Source organism: Chiloscyllium plagiosum, unplaced genomic scaffold (assembly GCF_037043375.1).
Source record: "Chiloscyllium plagiosum isolate Xiang-an unplaced genomic scaffold, Cpla_swu_hap1 HiC_scaffold_20, whole genome shotgun sequence".
In the NCBI taxonomy this organism is placed as follows: Eukaryota; Metazoa; Chordata; class Chondrichthyes; order Orectolobiformes; family Hemiscylliidae; genus Chiloscyllium; species Chiloscyllium plagiosum.
In genome coordinates, this window is record NW_028270158.1 from 17353942 (window position 1) to 17374448 (window position 20507).

Below are 20507 nucleotides of genomic sequence, written 5' to 3' on the forward strand. Positions count from 1 at the left end.
AATGGAATCCAAACTGAGGAGAGAATAGGGCACATTAAAAATGGGGAAAAAAGGTAATAAGTACTCATCTTGAATCTTAAAAAGGAAAATCTTGCTTGACCAGTTTTATTCCATTTTTGAGGAGGTAGGTGATAACGCAGGAGATGTCATTTATCTGGTTTTTCAAAAGCCTTTCAATTAGGTGTCCTATTGTAGTCTAATTAATAGGTCAGAGAATGTGGAGTCCTTCTATAAAAGGTATCCCATTCCAGACTGATAAGGTCAGAGAATCCATCTAGAATAAGTCACAAAATGAATTTCTGGGTGAATCCAAGATTTGAAGCAGAGAGTTGGAGTAAAGATTATTTATTCAGAGTAACAGAAGGTGACAAAATGATGTTCCATAATGATCAGTGCTGTGACCATGCTCGCAATTTGTATTAATGTTTGGACTTTGAAATCAAAACACAGTTTGACATTTTCAAATAGCACCAACTAGAGAGTATGGATTAGTCGATAAAAGAAATTATACAAGCGTATTAATAAACTTTCAAAATGAACAAATTGGTAATTTCTGTTGAATAGAAATGCAAAATATTACATTTTGATCAGATGTTAAGGGAATGTTGGTAGAGAAATAAGGAGATTTTGGAGTTTGAGTACATCAATTACTAAAAATTGGCCACCAGACGAGAAAGAAGATTTTATTTCTGGAAACATAGAATAGTTGAACCTTGGCTCGACTGTATGTAGAGTGCTGCATGCAGGTTAGGTTGCCACATTGTGAAAAAGATTTAGAAGGGTTTACAAGGATGATATCCACAAATGCATTATATCCATATCAGAAAAGGATGAAAATGAAGGCTTTCTATTAACCAAATAGAACCCCTTTTAAAATGCTGGACGATCTCAAAAGAGTGAATACAAGAAATGTATGTTCCTTTCCACAACAGAAACTAACTGGCACTATCAATATAAGGCGAGAGAAAGTGAGAACTGCAGATGCTGGAGATCAGTGTCAAAAAGTATGGAAAAGCACAGCCGGTCAGGCAGCATCCGAGGAACAGGAGAGTTGACATTTCGAGCATAAGCTCTTCAGCAGGAATGTGTTGGCGGGGACCTCAATAAAGGCCTCACCTTCATCCCACTATACGCTCCCACATCAACAAATTCAAAACACGTTGTGACATTGGATTTTTCTTCCTTTGCCTCCGTGCTTACTTTTTCCATCAGGACTTCTACCCACTCTCCGAGGACTCCTTCACCCACCTCCAACATACTCCATCCAGTGGACACCAAGTGCTGGTCTGTTACCCGCCCTCTATCTCTTTGTCTCCAACTCGTGCAGTGACATTAACTGTCTCATTAACCACTCCAATCTCTCACCCTCACAACGCACAGCCCTCCATTCCCTCAGCTCCAATTCTAACCTCACTATCAAACCAGCAGACAAGTGGATGCAGTAGTAGTTTGGCACACTGACCTGTACGCTGCTGAAACCAGGTGCCAACCTACTGACACCTCCTACTGCCCCCTCGACCACGACCTCACCTCCCATCAGCAAACTATCATCTCACAGACCATCCACAACCTCATCATCACCACAGGGGATCTCCCATCTACACCCTCCAACCTCAGAGTCCGGGAACCCTGTGCTGCCCCAGTCGACCTATCATCTCTGCCTGATCCTGCCAACCAAACTTATCTCCTTATACCTTGACACTATCCTATCCCCCTTGGTCCAAGATCTCCCCACATATATTCAGGACCACCCAAGTCCTCCACCTCCGCCATGACTTTTGGTTCCCTGGCCCCCAATGCCTCATCTTCACCATGTGCATCCAGTCCCTGTACACATCCATCCACCATGGCAAAGGCCTCCAACCCCTCTGTTTCTTCCTCTTCCGCCGACCCAACCAGTCCCCTTCCACCGACACACTCATTCGATTGGCTGAACTTTTCATCACCCTCAACAATTTCTCCTTTTGAATCCTCCCACTACCAAAGGGGGAGCCATGGGCCTGGCTATGCCTGCCTCTTTGGGTACATGGAACAGTCTATCTTCTGCAGCTACACCGGCACTATTTCCCACCTTTTCCTCCACATATCGATGACTGGATCGGAGCAACCTCGTGCTCCCATGGGGAGGTTGAACAGTTCATCAACTTCATGAACACCTTTCCACCCTGACGTCAAGTTCACCTACACCATCTTAGACACCTCCCTCTCCTTCCTGGACCTCTCCATCTCCATTTATGGCAACCAACTCAACTCACTAATTCAAACCCACTGACTCCCACAGCTACCTGGACTACACCTCCTCCTCTAAAAATGCTATCCCTTACTCCCAATTCCTCTGCCGCATCTGCTCCTAGGAGGACCAATTCCACTCCAGAATGTCCCAGATGGCCTCCTACTTCAAGGATTGCAAGTTCCCCTCCCATATGGTCAGGAATTCCCTCCAGTGCATCGCCTCCACTTCCTGCACCTCGGCCCTTGAACCCCACTGCTCCAATTACAACAAGGACAGAACCCCCAGTCCTCACCTTCTAACCCACTGACCTCCGGTTACAACGCATCATCCTCCACCATTTCCGCCACCTACAGTCAAACCCCACCACCAGAAATATATTTCCCTCCCCACCCCTCTCAGCATTCCGTAGAGACCATTCACTCCGCGACTTCCTAATTAGGTTAACCAACCACCCTCCACTCCTGGCACCTTGCCTCGCCACTGCAAAGTGTAAAATGTGCGCCCACACCTCCCCCTCACCTTCATCCAAGCCCCAAAGGATCCTTCCACATCTGGCTGAGATTTTCTTGCACCTCCAAACACCTCATCCCTTTGTCCGTTGCACTTGATGTGGTCTCCTGTACACTGGGGAGACAGGGTGCCAACATGTGGAACGATTCAAGAGAACATTCGCCGGGACACAAGCACCAATCATGCCCACTGTCTTGTAGCTGGGCGGCCTCCACTGCCAAATTCTAGCCACCCGATGCCTGGAGGAAGAACACCTCATCTTCAGCCTTGGGACCCTCCAACCACATGGGATCAATGTCAATTTCACCAGTACCCTGATCTCCCGTCCCCCCACCTCATCCCAGATCCAACCCTCCAATTCAGCACCACCTTCTTGAACTGTCCTACCTGTACAGCATCTTTTCCACCTATTTGCTCCAGCCTTTGCTCTGACCTATCACCATCACCTTCATCTGCCTATAGCATTCCTAGCTATCTTCACCCCCAGCCTCAACCCCCGCCCATTTATCTCTCAGCCCCTTGCACCCACCCCCACATTGCTGACGAAGAGTTTTGCTCAAGATGTCGACGCTCCTTCTCCTTGGATGCTGCCTGACTGGCTGTGCTTTACCAGCACCACACTTTTTGATTATCAGTTTCAGGCAGCAAGTAAAAATTCCAATACAGAATCCAGAAATTACTTATTTATTGAAAAGCTAGTGAGAATATGGAAATTGATACTACAGGTTGATGTGAATATTATTGATGCACTTAAATTGAAGTTTGACAAGCAAATACAAAATTACAGAATTGTTTTGGTGCAGAAGAAAGCTATTTAAACTATTATGTCTGCACCTTCTGAATTAGTTTTTAAATTTGGTGCCTGTCTCCTGTCTTTTACCTGTAATCCTGCGCATTGTTTCTGTTTAAGTGATCAGATTCTTGAACGTCTCAATTGCATTTCCTTTCACTATATTTCCAAGAAATGTATTAATGTATTCCATAATCTTCCTGATGAAGAGCTTATACTCAAAACATCAACTCTCCTGCTCCTCGGATGCTGCGTGACCTGCTGTGCTTTTCCAGCACCACACTTTTCGTCTCTGATCTCCAGCATCTGCAGTCCTCACTTTCTCCTAATGTATTCTGTAACCTAACTACTTGCTTTGTTTAAAAAAAAGTTTTTATTTGCTCCTTGCATTTGCGCACCAAGAAAAATGGAATAGGAAATTATATTGCTTTTGATTTGAAAGGTGGGAGAAAGTTCAAGTGAGGCATAAACCAAAATAGAGTGGCCGAGCACATGGCTTGATTCTCCACTGTATCTCCTGTATAAAAGCACTCGTAGGTCACTCTCTCTCTCTCAAAATTTTGATTCCTTTCTTTCATCTTGTGTATTATAACTTCCTCAATTTTAGAATCAAGAAGTTTCCAGCACAATGGGAACGAGTATGTATTAGCTAGCAAGACAATTGTTATTCATAGTATTTGGGCAAGACAGCATCCAATCTTTAAACCACGTTTTGTTTGAATCACCCTGTAAGTGTAATTGTATGGGAGTATTCTAATTTAAACAAAAAAAAATCTTGTTTTCTAAGAATTTCAGAATTATTGTTAAAATTAACCTAAGGATCTTTCATTCTACCTCCTAAGAAATGCAAAAGAATACCACAAATGTGCAAATACCAAGAGTTTGGACCCGATGGCCATTTTCTTTACCAGTGGAACTACAGGAGCTCCAAAAATGGCCCTTCATACCCACTGCAGTTATGGAATGGGCCTTACAGTAAATGGAAGGTCAGAGAACTAACATGTATAAGTTATACAATAATTTGGTATTGTTTTGGAACTTGAGCACCATTCTGTTAATAACAAAGGCATTGTATTGTTCTTTTTTAAACTTAGTCCTAAAATAATTTTTTTTTTGTTGTGGCAATTAATGACTTTACTTCATATGTTTATTATAAATTTGTTGTTTTCTGTACCACAGCAAATGCACAAAAAGGCAACCTGCTTACAGTGCTCTGTAAGTGACATTCTTTCACAATCTACAAGGCAGAGAGCCTTAGAATCGCTGGATATTAACATTATAATATGTACTACTAATAGAAAAGATCCCATGTTTGCAAGATTTGAGACATTTTTCCATGATTCCAACATTTGAGAGCGTATCATTAGAAACAGTCATTGTATGGCCGTTGCTGCTGGGTAGAAAGCAGGTGTAAAGAAAAAAAAATTGTAAGACTGTGTCCAACACCCTGAGAATGGCATTGAACTTAAATTGTTTCAGCCATTATCTTTAAACAAAAATTCAGATGTCCTAAAAATGTTGTTTGACTGCATACATATGTTAATAGAGCTTCCTGTTTAAGGAGCAGTTGGAGTAATTTCCCTTTGAGCAGTACAATGAAAGGTTTTCCAGTAATTGCAGTAGCTTTATCAGTGGCTGACAATGAACAAATAAGAATATTTTTGTTATAGTGTAAAACTATGTGTGCTAATGACCAGTATTAGGAAAACGATACAATTGAGAAATCAAGGGAATAAAGAAGGGTCAGAGGGAGGTGAAAATACATATAAGAAAAGCAAAGAGAGATTATGAAAAAAAAGATTGGCAGTTAACACAAGGGAAATCCCAAAAACTTGTATAAGCACTTAACTAGTAAAATAGTAAAAAGAGCAGTAAGACCATAAGACATTAGAGCAGAAATTAGGCTATTCTGTCCACCAAGTCTGCTCCGCGATTCAATTATGGCTGATATGTTTCTCAACCCCATTCTCCCCATAACTTTTGATGCCCGAAACAATCTATCTCTATCCTAAAAATACTCAATGATCTAGCCTCCACAGCCTCCTGTGGCAATGAATTCTATAGATTCATCGCTGTCTGATCACTAGGAATCAGAAAAGGGATTTACACATAGAGGCAAGGTTGAAATGTTAAATTTAATACTGATTTTATTTATGAGGCTGATGATGCTCAGGCCATAAGTACTAGGAACAGGAGGAGGCCATTAGGTCCCACAAGTCTGCTCTGCCATTTGGTAGAATCAAAGCTGATAACAACATTCCTTTTCCTGCCTTTTACCCCAAATCCTTGATTCCCCAACTGATAAGAATCTATCAATCCTAGCCTAAATATACGCAATTTTCTCAGAAGGCTGAGTGTCTTTGGAACTCCTTTCCCCCATAGCTCTCTGTGACAAGGAGTTCCAAAGACACTCAACCTCCTGAGAAAAGAAATTCCTCCTCATCTCAGTCTTAAATTGGTGCTCCTTTATTCTGAGACTATTTCCCCTCATCCTAGATTTTCCCGTGAAGGGAAACATCCTCTCAGCATTAATCTTACCTGTTCCCTTAAGACGTCTATATAGGAGATCACTTCTCATTCTTCTCAACTCTAGAGAAGAGAGTCCACCAACCTGTTTAGCCTTTGTTTCTCTTCATACCAGGGATCATCCTAGTGAACATTTTCTGAACTGTCTCCAGTAAGATAATATCTTTCCTTAAATAAGCTAACCTCAACTGCGACAGTACTCCAGATGTGGTTTCACCACCATTTTGTATAGATGCAGCAAGCCTGCACTACTCTGTACTCCAACCATCTTGAAATAAGGGCCAACATTCCATTAGCCTTCCTAATTACCTGCTGCTGGCTTTCTTAGTTTCGTAAACAAATACCCCCAAGTCCCTTTGTGTTGCAGCTTTTCTCCATTTTGACAATATTTTGTTCTCCCTTCCAAAATGAATAATTTCACATTTTCCCATCTTATCCTCCATTTGCCAACTTTTTGCCACATACTTAATCTATATGTCTCTTCGTAATCTGTTTATACCCCCCTCCCAACTTGTCTTTCCACTTCTTTTTGTCATTTGCAGATTTGATTGTAGTACATTTGCTTCCTTCCTCAAGTTGTTAATATGTGTTGTAAATAGTTGTTGCCCCCAGCACTAATCCCTGTGGAACCCCACTGATTACAACCTGAAAAATAATCCCTTATTCCCTACTTGCTGTTTCCTACCTGTTAACCAATTCTCTTTCCACACTAATATATTCCCTCCAATACATGGGCTGTTATGTTATAACTTAACCCTTTTGGGAGGTACTTTGTCAAATACCTTCTGGAAGCCCAAGTACTATACTTCTACTGGTTTCTCTCCATTGGATTGAGATTTCCTTGAAAACTTTGATAAATTAATCACATGATTTCCCTTTTCTGAAGCTACGGTGACTTCTAGTCATGGTGACAGACAAGGCAACACAGTCACTAGAAAGCTTTAAAATTGATAAGGAACGATGTATTGGATAAGATGTTTAAAGTGGAATGCACTTGGACTGGATGAGGAGCATTCTAAAGGATGCTAGAGTGGAAATTGCAGAGGCTTTGGCAATAATCTTTCAGTCTTCCCTAGATTCAGGAGAGTTGCCAAATGACTGGAGAATTGCAAACATTGCATTTTTGTTTAAAACAAAAGGTTGTAAAGGTAGGCCCAGCAATTACATGCAGTCAGTTTGACTTTGTTATGGGGAAGCTTTTAGGGACAACTATCTGGCATAGAATTAATAGTTATATGGAAAATATGTGTTTACTTTTGGAAGAGTCAGCATGGCTTTGTCAAAGGAAATCCATATCTAAGTATTTCCCTAGATTTTTTTCAAAGAAATAAAAGAGAATTAATGAGGACAAGGTTGTTAATATAGGTGTAAGTGGACTTCCAAATAGATTTGATGCAGTGCATTGCAATGGTTTTGAGAGTTTTGTAGGTCAGGGAAAAAAAACGACAATAGCATTATGTATTCAAAACTAGCTGAGTGATAGGAAACAAATGATTAGCAGGGCTGGAGGAAATTCACTTTGTAGCAGACTTGCCCAGGTTTTTGTATTGGGGACCCTTATTCATCCCATTTTATACAAATGATAGAAACCTTGGTTGGCAGGGGACAGTTTCATAGTTTGTGGATGACATAAAACTTGAGAGAATTGCAAACTGTGAATTTCAAAAGGAACTTTGACAAGTTGGTAGAGTGGCTAGATAGGTATCAGATGAAGTTCACTAAAGAGGTGTGAGGTGATGGACTTTGATTCAAAGAACATGAAGAGACAGTATGAAATAAAGGAGGTAAAAATAATGACTGCAGATGCTGGAAACCAGATTCTGGATTAGTGTTGCTGGAAGAGCACAGCAGTTCAGGCAGCATCCAAGGAGCTTCGAAATCAACGTTTCGGGCAAAAGCCCTTCATCAGGAATAAAGACAGTGCGCCTGAAGTGTGGAGAGATAAGCTAGAGGAGGGTGGGTGTGGGGAGAAAGTAGCATAGAGTACAATGGGTGAGTGGGGGAGGGGATGAAGGTGATAGGTCAGGGAGGAGAGGGTGGAGTGGATCGGTGGAAAAGGAGATAGGCAGGTAGGACAAGTCCGGACAAGTCATGGGGACAGTGCTGAGCTGGAAGTTTGGAACTAGGGTGATGTGGGGGAAGGGGAAATGAGAAAACTGTTGAAGTCCACATTGATGCCCTGGGGTTGAAGTGTTCCGAGGCGGAAGATGAGGCGTTCTTCCTCCAGGCATCTGGTGGTGAGGGAGCGGCGGTGAAGGAGGCCCAGGACCTCCATGTCCTCGGCAGAGTGGGAGGGGGAGTTGAAATGTTGGGCCACAGGGCGGTGTGGTTGATTGGTGCGGGTGTCCCGGAGATGTTCCCTAAAGCGGTCGGCTAGGAGGCGCCCAGTCTCCCCAATGTAGAGGAGACCGCATCGGGAGCAATGAATACAATAAATGATATTAGTCGATGTGCAAGTAAAACTTTGATGGATGTGGAAGGCTCCTTTAGGGCCTTGGATGGAGGTGAGGGAGGAGGTGTGGGTGCAGGTTTTACAGTTCCTGCGGTGGCAGGGGAAAGTGCCAGGATGGGAGGGTGGGTTGTAGGGGGCCGTGGACCTGACCAGGTAGTCACGGAGGGAACAGTCTTTGCGGAAGGCGGAAAGGGGTGGGGAGGGAAATATATTCCTGGTGGTGGGGTCTGTTTGGAGGTGGCGGAAATATCGGTGGATGATTTGGTTTATGCGAAGGTTGGTAGGGTGGATGGTGAGCACCAGAGGCGTTCTGTCCTTGTTACGGTTGGAGGGATGGGGTCTGAGGGCGGAGGTGCGGGATGTAGACGAGGGCATCTTTAACCACGGGGGAAGGGAAATTGCAGTCTCTAAAGAAGGACGCCATCTGGTGTGTTCTGTGGTGGAACTGGTCCTCCTGGGAGCAGATCCGGCGGAGGCAGAGGAATTGGGAATACGAGATGGCATTTTTGCAAGAGGTAGAGTGGGAAGAGGTGTAATCCAGGGAGCTGTGGGAGTCGGTGGATTTGTAAAAAATGTCAGTGTCAAGTCGGTCGTCATTAATGGAGATGGAGAGGTCCAGGAAGGGGAGGGAGGTGTCAGAGATGGTCCAGGTAAATTTAAGGTCAGGGTGGAATGTGTTGGTGAAGTTGATGAATTGCTCAACCTCCTCGCGGGAGCACAAGGTGGCGCCAATGCAGTCATCAATGTAGTGGAGGAAGAGGTGGTGAGTGGTGCCGGTGTAATTACGGAAGATCAACTGCTCTACGTAGCCAACAAAGAGACAGGCATTGCTGGGGCCCATACGTGTGCCCATGGCTACCCCTTTGGTCTGGAGGAAGTGGGAGGATTCAAAGGAGAAATTGTTAAGGGTGAGGACCAGTTCGGCCAAACGAATGAGAATGTCGGTGGAAGGGTACTGTTGGGGACGTCTGGAGAGGAAAAAATGGAGGGCTTGGAGGCCCTGGTCATGGCGGATGGAGGTGTAGAGGGATTGGATATCCATGGTGAAGATGAGGTGTTGGGGGCCGGGGAAACGGAAGTCTTGGCGGAGGTGGAGGGCGTGGGTAGTGTCTCGAACATATGTGGGGAGTTCCTGGACTAGGGGGGAATGGACAGTGTTGGTACTATCCTAAAGGAGGTGCTGGAACAGAGAGACCTGGTCTTTTATGTGTATAGGTTGTTAAAGATGGTAAGACAGGTAGTGAGAACAGTAAAGCCACATATGGAATTTTATTTTACATAAATAAAGGCATTGATTACAAGAGTAGGCAGGTCATGATGAACTGAGACCTCATCTAGATTAGACCTTGTCTTGAGTACTGTGTATGTTTCTGAGTATCACTGTGTGTGTGTGTGTGTGTGTGAGTGTGTGTATGTGTGTGTGGGGGGGGGGGGGGGCTGTTGGGGTTTGGGTTGGTGGGATATGAATGTGTTGGAGAGAGTTTAGAAGAGAATTGTGAGAATGTGGTTTCTTCTCCCTGGAATCAGTTGTGAGGAAAGATTGGAGAAGTTATGGTTGTCCTCCTTGGAGAGTTATCTAAATAGAGATTTGATAAAAGTTTTCAAAATTATGAGAGGAGAAATTGTTCCTGCATGTAAAATTATTAAGAACCAGAGGAATTGGAGTCTGAAAAGTGCTATCTGGAAGTGTGATTGGAGGCAGGTTCAATAGAGATGTTTAGGAGAGCCTCCGTTAGATTAGTTGTTTCTGTTTAAAGAATGTGGATTCCTGGGAACAGAGGCTGAATGGCCTCCTTTTGCACTGTAACAATTTTGTGAATAAAGCTCAAAGAACAGCACCTTTTTCAATTGGGCTGTTTGTTTGTTTTGCTACATGCTTCCTCCCTGGGGCCATCTATTAGTTCTTCTGTGGATTCAGTATTACTCTATAACCCTGCTCCACTTTTGGCATTTAATGTCTTCAATCTTCTGCCCTCGCATGGATGTTCTCTATTTTCTTTTCACATTCTTCATTTCACCCACATGATGCTTTCTTACGTGTCCCAATTCTAACGTCATAATCTTGATGTGAATGCTTTCTCTACCAACATTTCTAGATTTTCTGAGTATTCCCAACAATTTCTGTTAATTTTCCTGATCAAGAATTGAATCTGGCATTTTCCTGAAAGTTGTTTTATAATACTCACTGTCACTTGGACAGAATCCCCACCTATTTCAGTTGATAGAAGTTTTATTATTATACAAACTTCATTTTGTTCTGATTCAAAACAAAATCCAGCATTAGCTAGTCTTCCAAAAGTAGTTTGGTTATAATGCAGCAGAACAGAAAATTGACTATATAATGCCCTCTACCAGGTACTGGTTAGATCTCACTCCCTCTGATGTGATTTGGAATACCTCAGACACTGGCTGGGCTAAGTCTGCATGGAGCAGCTTCTTTTCACCTTGGATTCAAGGAGCTTGTGTTTTTGTCCATCAGATGCCACGGTTTGACTCGAAAATTATATTGGAAGTAAGCAAACAGTCATTAGCTTTCAATTTTAAAATATATTGCATGTATACTGTCGCGACTAATTGTATAAACCCCTTACCTGTGGAATGAATTCCATGATCAATGCGATTCCTTTTCTTCAATGCCATTATATGGCATTCCTGATCAAAACACAGCACTTAATTACAAACTTTTGCTTTGGGTACTTTTTTTTTATTATTTTCAGTCATTCCATTGCATGCTTATAGCCAGAGGAAAAGCTTTCTTTGGAAGTATAGATGACCATCTACAAATTACAGATATTTATTTTGCTTTAAATTTGCCCTGAATTTATGATCATTTATTAAGTTGTTAAGTTAAAAAAGTGTGTTCATTGGCTCTCTTTATTCTGTTGTTTAATGTGAATGTTTGATTTTGTGAGTACGGTTTGCTGAAGTTCCTTCCAATTCCTAGCAACAGCAATCTCCTCTTAGGAGATAGTAGACTACAGAATAATGGATGCTGGAAAAACCTTTTTAGAGGATGGTGGGGGCCGAGTGTTTCTTATCTCCATTTTTAAATCAAAATTATTGCAGTTTTGCTCCTAGGTTTTCCTAAAGTCTGAGTCAGTTGAGAGCATTCTTAACAGGTGCTAACTACAGACTCATGATGAACAGAAATAGGCCATTCAGCCCAAAACGTCTGGTCTGCTATTCAGTGAGATCAGGGCTGATCTGATAATTCTCCACTTCTTTTCCCCATAGCCTTTGCTGCCATTGCTAATTAAAGCTCTACCTCAGCCTTCAATATCCTTAATGACCCAGTCTCTGCAACCTCTAAGATAAGGAAGATTCACTACCCTCAAAAGAAATTCTTCCTCAACTCTGTCTTAAATGTACAATCCCTTATTGTAAGATTATGCCAAATGATTCTAGACTCTTCCCCAATGTTGGCCCTTACTTCAAAGGGGTTGGAATACAAAGTAGGGAAGGCTTGCTGCAATTGTACAAGGTGAGACCACATCTGGAGTACTGAGAGTGGTTTTGGTCTTCTTATTTCCAGAGAATATCAGTTCAGAGAAGGTTCACTAGAATAATCCCTGGATATGGAGGGATTTTCTTGTGAACAAAGGCTAAACAGGTGGGGGCTGGAGAAGTGATCTCATTGAGACATGGGATTCTTAAGGAGTTTGAGAGTTAATGCTGAGAAGAGTTTCCCCTCACGGGAGAGCCTAGGATCAGAGAGCATAGTTTAAGACTAAAGGAGTGCCAATGTAACACTAAGGTTAGGATTTCTTATGAGGGTTGAAAGTATTTGGAACTCCTCGTCACAGAGAGCTGTGGGGATGGATTCCTTGTGTATATTTAACGCTAAGATAGATTCTTGATCAATAGAGGGTTATGGGGAAAAGGCATGAACGTGGACGTGAGGAATGTTGGATCCATGATCCTGTTAAATAGTGGAGCAGAGCAGGCTTAAGGGGCCCAATGGTGTATTTGTATTCCTATTTCTAATGGTGTTATCTGAAAGTTGAATCAATTGTGGCTAACAAAAGAAATTTAAAGATTGCCTTCAAACAAGAAAAGTGGTTAAGACCAAAGATTATGAGCAATTTAGAATCTGGCAAATGATGACAAAGAAGCTAATTATCAAAAGGGAAAAGAGAATATCAATACATGCTAATGCAAACTTAATGAAAAAACAACAGCACAGGAACAGGCTTTTGGCCCCCCAAGGCTGCATGATGCCTTTCTAAACTAAAACCCTTTTTGCCTTTACACTGTCTGAATCCCTCTATCCCATGGAGAAAGTGATGTCTGCAGATGCTGGAGATCAAAGTTGAAACTTTATTGCTGGAACAGCACAGCAGGTCAGGCAGCATCCAGGGAACAGGAGATTCGACGTTTCGGGCACAGGCCCTTCCTCAGGAATGAGCAGAGAGTGTTCAGCAGGAGAAGATAAAAGGTAGGGAGGAGGGACTTGGAGGAGGGGCGTTGGAAATGTGATAGGTGGAAAGAGGTCAAGGTGAGGGTGATAGGTCGGAGTAGGATGGAGGCGGAGAGGTCAAGAAGACGACTGCAGGTCAGGAAGGCGGTGTCGGGCTGGAGGGATCCGGCTGAGACAAGGTGGGGGGAGGGGGGATGAAGAAACTGGTGAAGTCCAAGTTCATCCCCTGCGGTTGGAGGGTTCCCAGTCGGAAGATAAGACGCTCCTCCTCCGACCGTCGGGTTGTTGTGGTTTGGCGGTGGATGAGTCCAATGACCTGCATATCCTCGGTGGAGTGGGAGGGGGAGTTGAAATGCTGTGCTACAGGTTGGTTGGGTTGGTTCGTCCGGGTGGCCCAGAGGTGCTCTCTGAATCGCTCCGCAAGTAGGCGGCCTGTCTCCCCAATATAGAGGAGGCCACACCGGCTGCAGCGGATGCAGTAGACGATGTGGGTGGAGGTGCAGGTGAATCTGTGGCGGATATGGAAGTTTCCCTTGGGGCCCTGGAGAGAAGCGAGGGGGGAGGTGTGGGCGCAAGTGTTGCACCTCCTGCGGTTGCAAGGAAAGGTGCCGGGAGTGGAGGTTGGGTCGGTGGGGGGTGTGGATCTGACAAGGGAGTCGCGGAGGGAGTGGTCTCTACGGAAAGCTGATAGGGGAGGGGAGGGAAATATATCCTTGGTGCTGGGGTCTGTTTGGAGGTGGTGGAAGTGACGGCGGATGATGCGCTGTACATGGAGATTGGTGGGGTGGTAGGTGAGGACCAGTGGGGTTCTGTCCAGGTGGCGGTTGGAGGGGCGGGGCTCAAGGGCAGAGGAGCGGGAAGTGGAGGAGATGCGGTGGAGGGCACCGTCGACCACGTCGGGGGGGAAATTGCGGTCCTTGAAGAAGGAGGCCATCTGTGTTGTACGTATTTTGAACTGGTCCTCCTGGGAGCAGATGCGGCGGAGACGAAGGAATTGGGAGAATGGGATGGCGTTTTTACAGGGGGCAGGATGGGAGGAGGTGTAGTCCAGGTAGCTGTGGGAGTCGGTTGGTTTGTAGTAGATGTCCGTGTTGATTCGGTCGCCTGAGATAGAAACAGAAAGGTCTAGGAAGGGGAGGGAGGAGTCCGAGACTGTCCAGGTGAATTTGAGGTTGGGGTGGAAGGTGTTAGTGTAGTGGATGAACTGTTCAACCTCCTCGTGGGAGCACGAGGTAGCGCCGATACAGTCATCAATGTAGCGAAGGAAAAGATGGGGGGTGGGGCCAGTGTAGTTGCGGAAGATGGATTGTTCCACATACCCTACGAAGAGGCAGGCATAGCTGGGGCCCATGCGGGTGCCCATGGCTACTCCTTTTGTTTGGAGAAAGTGGGAGGATTGGAAAGAAAAGTTGTTCAGGGTGAGGACCAGTTCGGTCAGTCGAAGGAGGGTGTCGGTGGAAGGGTACTGGGTGGTACGGCGGGAAAGGAAGAAGCGGAGTGCTTTGAGTCCTTCGTGATGGGGGATGGAGGTGTACAGGGACTGGATGTCCATGGTGAAGAGGAGGCGTTGGGGACCGGGGAAGCGGAAATCCTGGAGGAGGTGGAGGGCGTGGGTGGTGTCACGAACGTAGGTGGGGAGTTCTTGGACTAATGGGGACAGGACCGTGTCGAGGTATGCCGAGATGAGTTCGGTTGGGCAGGAGCAGGCTGAGACGATGGGTCGTCCGGGGCAGTCAGGATACCTCCTCCTACCGTCCCCTTGACCATGACCCCACCCCCCACCACCAAACCATCATCTCCCAGACCATCCATAACCTCATCACCTCAGGGGACCTCCCATCCACCGCCTCCAACCTCATAGTCCCACAACCCCGCACCGCCCGTTTCTACCTCCTGCCCAAAATCCACAAACCTGACTGCCCCGGACGACCCATCGTCTCAGCCTGCTCCTGCCCAACCGAACTCATCTCGGCATACCTCGACACGGTCCTGTCCCCATTAGTCCAAGAACTCCCCACCTACGTTCGTGACACCACCCACGCCCTCCACCTCCTCCAGGATTTCCGTTTCCCCGGTCCCCAACGCCTCCTCTTCACCATGGACATCCAGTCCCTGTACACCTCCATCCCCCATCACGAAGGACTCAAAGCACTCCGCTTCTTCCTTTCCCGCCGTACCACCCAGTACCCTTCCACCAACACCCTCCTTCGACTGACCGAACTGGTCCTCACCCTGAACAACTTTTCTTTCCAATCCTCCCACTTTCTCCAAACAAAAGGAGTAGCCATGGGCACCCGCATGGGCCCCAGCTATGCCTGCCTCTTCGTAGGGTATGTGGAACAATCCATCTTCCGCAACTACACTGGCCCCACCCCCCATCTTTTCCTTCGCTACATTGATGACTGTATCGGCGCTACCTCGTGCTCCCACGAGGAGGTTGAACAGTTCATCCACTACACTAACACCTTCCACCCCAACCTCAAATTCACCTGGACAGTCTCGGACTCCTCCCTCCCCTTCCTAGACCTTTCTGTTTCTATCTCAGGCGACCGAATCAACACGGACATCTACTACAAACCAATCGACTCCCACAGCTACCTGGACTACACCTCCTCCCATCCTGCCCCCTGTAAAAACGCCATCCCATTCTCCCAATTCCTTCGTCTCCGCCGCATCTGCTCCCAGGAGGACCAGTTCAAAATACGTACAACACAGATGGCCTCCTTCTTCAAGGACCGCAATTTCCCCCCCGACGTGGTCGACGGTGCCCTCCACCGCATCTCCTCCACTTCCCGCTCCTCCGCCCTTGAGTCCCGCCCCTCCAACCGCCACCTGGACAGAACCCCACTGGTCCTCACCCACCACCCCACCAATCTCCATGTACAGCGCATCATCCACCGTCACTTCCGCCACCTCCGAACAGACCCCAGCACCAAGGATATATTTCCCTCCCCTCCCCTATCAGCTTTCCGTAGAGACCATTCCCTCCGCGACTCCCTTGTCAGATCCACACCCCCCACCGACCCAACCTCCACTCCCGGCACCTTTCCTTGCAACCGCAGGAGGTGCAACACTTGCGCCCACACCTCCCCCCTCGCTTCTCTCCAGGGCCCCAAGGGAAACTTCCATATCCGCCACAGATTCACCTGCACCTCCACCCACATCGTCTACTGCATCCGCTGCAGCCGGTGTGGCCTCCTCTATATTGGGGAGACAGGCCGCCTACTTGCGGAGCGATTCAGAGAGCACCTCTGGGCCACCCGGACGAACCAACCCAACCAACCTGTAGCACAGCATTTCAACTCCCCCTCCCACTCCACCGAGGATATGCAAGTCATTGGACTCATCCACCGCCAAACCACAACAACCCGACGGTCGGAGGAGGAGCGTCTTATCTTCCGACTGGGAACCCTCCAACCGCAGGGGATGAACTTGGACTTCACCAGTTTCTTCATCCCCCCTCCCCCCATCTTGTCTCAGCCGGATCCCTCCAGCCCGGCACCGCCTTCCTGACCTGCAGTCTTCTTCTTGACCTCTCCGCCTCCATCCTACTCCGACCTATCACCCTCACCTTGACCTCTTTCCACCTATCACATTTCCAATGCCCCTCCTCCAAGTCCCTCCTCCCTACCTTTTATCTTCTCCTGCTGAACACTCTCTGCTCATTCCTGAGGAAGGGCCTGTGCCCGAAACGTCGAATCTCCTGTTCCCTGGATGCTGCCTGACCTGCTGTGCTGTTCCAGCAATAAAGTTTCAACTCCCTCTATCCCATGTCCATTCATATATCTATCAAGATGCCTCTTTAAGATTTTCATTATGTCCTCCTCCTCCATCTCATTTGCTAATGCATTCCACTTACCACTGTTTTCTTTTAAGAAAAGCCTGCCTCTTACATCTCCTTTTAAATTTACTGCCTTTTACCTCAAATCTACTAATTGACATTTCTACCCCAGGAAAAAGATGATATCCATTCTGTCCATGCCTCTCATAACTTGTAAACTTCTTATTAGATAGCCACTCAATACTGGACTGTAAGATCATCTTTAGCATGTGGGAAATAAAAGATGTCAGTGATTAGGAAAGCACGTGAAATGTTGGCCTTCGTTGCAAGGAGATTTGAATGAAGGAGTAAAGATGTCATGCTGCAGTCGTATAGAGCCTAATGAAAATGTCCCTGCAATATAGTGTGCAGTTTTGGTAATCTTATTTAAAGAAGGATGTATACCAACTCCTTATTATCCATGGGGGTTAGGAGTATGAAAATTCTGTGAATAACAAATGTGCACACTGCTTCAGTGTAACTCTCCTACCTATCATAAAGGACTGCTTAATCAGACCAGATGTGTCAGTGGAGAAAAAAGGATAGGGTCTGGGCCAACCTTGACTACACTGTTCATGTGTAACAAGGAATGACTGTACTGGGAAGGGGGGAGGAAGAGGAGGAGGGGAGACAGAAAGACTGCAGCAGAGTCTTGCCACATTAGCCCTTGGGATGATGGGATTGTTTTGTATGGAGAACATGAGAAAACTAGGTCTGCATTCTCTAGAGATTTGAATAATGAGATGAGTTCATTAAAAAATAGACTTAGAAAATTTGTATAAGGCCATTTTTGTATATTTGTGGAAGGTGATGAGGTGTTTCCCCTGGTAAGTCTAGAACCAGGTGATATAATCTCAGAATAAGAGACAGGCCATTTTAAATTTGAGATGTGAAGGAATTTCTTTACACAGGGTAATCAATCTTTGGAGTTAACTATCTGAGGGCAGTGAAAGCCCAGTCATTGAGCATATTCAAGGTAGAAATCTATGATAGATTTATGGATATTAAAATATATTAAAGTATATGGGAATAGTAGAGGAAAGTAGCATTGCATTAGATGATCACCCAAGGTCTATATAATGGTGGAGCAGATTTAATGGGCTGAATGATCCCCTTCTGCATCTGTGTTCCTCTGTTCCTATTATATTATTTTATTGTCATTTGGGTGATTTTATTTTTAAATGTTCTTTTCCTAGGTTTTATCCACGTATCCCATAACAACTTTCTGTTCTCCACCTACTGTATATCGTATGCTAGTGCAAAATAATGTCAAAAGGTACTGTATTAATTTTCTGATTATTCGTTGATTACCATCCATTTAAGCTAAGCATATATAACAATCAAATCTACCTAAATCATCCAGTTATCTGCACTCATGCACAGGAGCTCCTTAATAACATTTACAGCTCCATCCTGATTTGGTGCAATCAATTTTTACAAAGTATTTCATTATTTTTGTAGTTTTATTTTTCTTAAGGTGATATTCTCCAGATATTTATTTATGGATCAAAACCTTTCCAGCTTGATAAGAATTTACATTGTGGTCAACAGACTCCTGAATGCATACTGTTGTACATTGTTTTTTGCCTGTAGGAGGTTGGTTAGTTCAGTGGCTGTTTGGCTGGCTGGTCTGCAAGGCAGAAGGATGCCAACAGTGTGGGTTCAGTTCCTGTACTGGCTGAGATTACCACAAAGGACTCTCCTTTAAAATCTGTCCCCTCACCTGAGGCATGGTGACCCTCAGGTTAAACCACCATCAAGCTTGTCTCAAATGAGAGAGCAGCCTTATGCTTGCGTAAGACTTTTGGACTTTATCTTTTATATTGTCTATAAAGAATTAGAAATTAATTAGTCAGGAATCAATTATATGCCCAGTAAGTGTTCCAATGGGGCCACATTCAAAGCATTGATGTGTCATGTTTATGTGTCATATAATAATGGCCAAATAATTTGCACACTGTGGTGATAGTGAAAGGACATTCAGTGGTTAGAGGAACATACTGGAGGTTCTGTGGTTGCAAACGAGACTCCCGGATGGTATTTTGCCTCCCGGGTGTCAGGGTCAGAGTGTCTCAGATCGAGCCTACTGGATTCTTAAGGGGGAGGGGGAGCAGCTGAAAGCTGTGGTACACATTGGTACCAATGACATAGCAAGAAAAAGGGATGAGGACCTGAAAAATGAATATAGGCAGTTAGGTTGGAAGCTAAAAGGTAGGACGAGGACTAGTGAGGCAAGGAACCAAGAGCAAGTGCAGCTGAAAACGTGGTTGCAGAGCTGGTGTAGAAGGGAGGGCTTTAGATATGTGGATCATTGGGACTCCTTGTGGGGAAGGTGCAACCTGTACAAGGAGGATAGGTTGCACCTGCACTGGAAGGGAACCAATATCCTGAGCGGCAAATTTGCTAGAGCTCTTTGGAAGGGTTTAAACTACTTTGGCAGGGGGATGGGAATTGGAGCTACAGATCAGAGGATAGGCTAGCTGGTGAACAGACAGAGGGTGCAGAGAGTCTGTGAGGAAGGATAGACAGTTAATAGAGCAAAGTTGCAGTCAGTGTGATGGGTTGAAGTGTGTCTATTTTAACGCAAGAAGTGTCAAGAATAAGGGTGATGATCCAGAGCATGGATGAGATTAACACAAAGGAGCTACGATGCTGTAGCCATTATGGAGACTTGGATATCACCGAGGCAGGAATGGTTCTTGCATGTTCCTGGGTTTAGATGTTTCAAAAGGAATAGGGAGGGAGATGGGAGGGAATGGCATGGCTAATCAGGGATAGTATCACAGCTGCAGAAAGGGATGTCATTGAGGAGGGTTTGTCTACTGAGTCAATATGGGTGGAAGTCAGAAACAGGAAAGGTGCAGTCACTATATTGGGAGTTTTCTATAGCCCCACCCCCCCAAACTCCCCCCTCCAGCAACAGAGACATGGAGGAGCAGATTGGGAGGCATACTTTGGAAATATGCAGAAGTTACAGGGTTGTTGTCATGGGTGACTTCAACTTCCCTAATATTGATTGGAACCTCCTTAGTGCGGATAGTTTGGATCAAGCAGATTTTGTCAGGTATGTCCCGGAAGGATTCCTGACTCAATAGGCTGACTACAGGGGAGGCCATATTGGATTTGGTGTTTGATAACAAACCAAATCAGTTGTCAGATGTCTTGGTGGGAGAGCATTTAATTGATGGAGGGAGGATTACAATGCTCTTAGGCAGAAATTGTGGAGCTTAAATTGGGAACAGATGTTTTCAGGGAAATGCACAAGAATGTGGAGGCTGTTTAAGGAGCACTTGCAAGGATAGGTTTGTCCAGTTGAGGCAAGGAAGAGATTGTAAGATGAAGGAACTTTGGATGGCGAGATGTGGAACATCTAGTCAAAAGGAAGAAGAAAGCTTACTTAAGGTTGACGAAGCAAGAACCAGACAGGGCTCTAGGGGGTTACAACATAACCAGGAAGGAACTGAATGAAAAAACCTTGGCATGTAGGATTAAGGAAAACCCCAAGGTGTTCTACACTTGCATGAGGAACAAGAGGATGGCCAAAGTGAGGGTAGAGCCAATCAGGGAGAGTGGAGGGAACTTGTGCCTGGAGTCAGAGGAGGTATGGGAGGTCCTTAATGAACATTTTGCTTCAGTATTCATTAGTGAGAGAGACCTTGTCATTTGTGAGGACAGTGTGAAACACGCTGATACGCTCTAACAGGTTGATGTTAAGAAGGAGGATGTGCTGGAAATTTTGAAAAACATGAAGATAGCTAA

General features: G+C 45.2%; 1 protein-coding gene across 6 annotated transcripts in view; it reads left to right on the forward strand.

The window, feature by feature from the left end:
- LOC122560817 (acyl-coenzyme A synthetase ACSM3, mitochondrial) overlaps positions 1-20507 on the forward strand; it is a 92418-nt gene that overhangs the window by 37837 nt on the left and 34074 nt on the right. For all 6 annotated transcript variants that reach the window (XM_087997694.1, XM_087997697.1, XM_043711934.2 and 3 more), the window contains exons 5-7: positions 4376-4519; positions 10867-11023; positions 17945-18024. In XM_087997694.1, coding sequence (XP_087853820.1) covers positions 4376-4519; positions 10867-11023; positions 17945-18024 — 381 coding nt within the window. The remainder of the gene's footprint in view (positions 1-4375; positions 4520-10866; positions 11024-17944; positions 18025-20507) is intronic.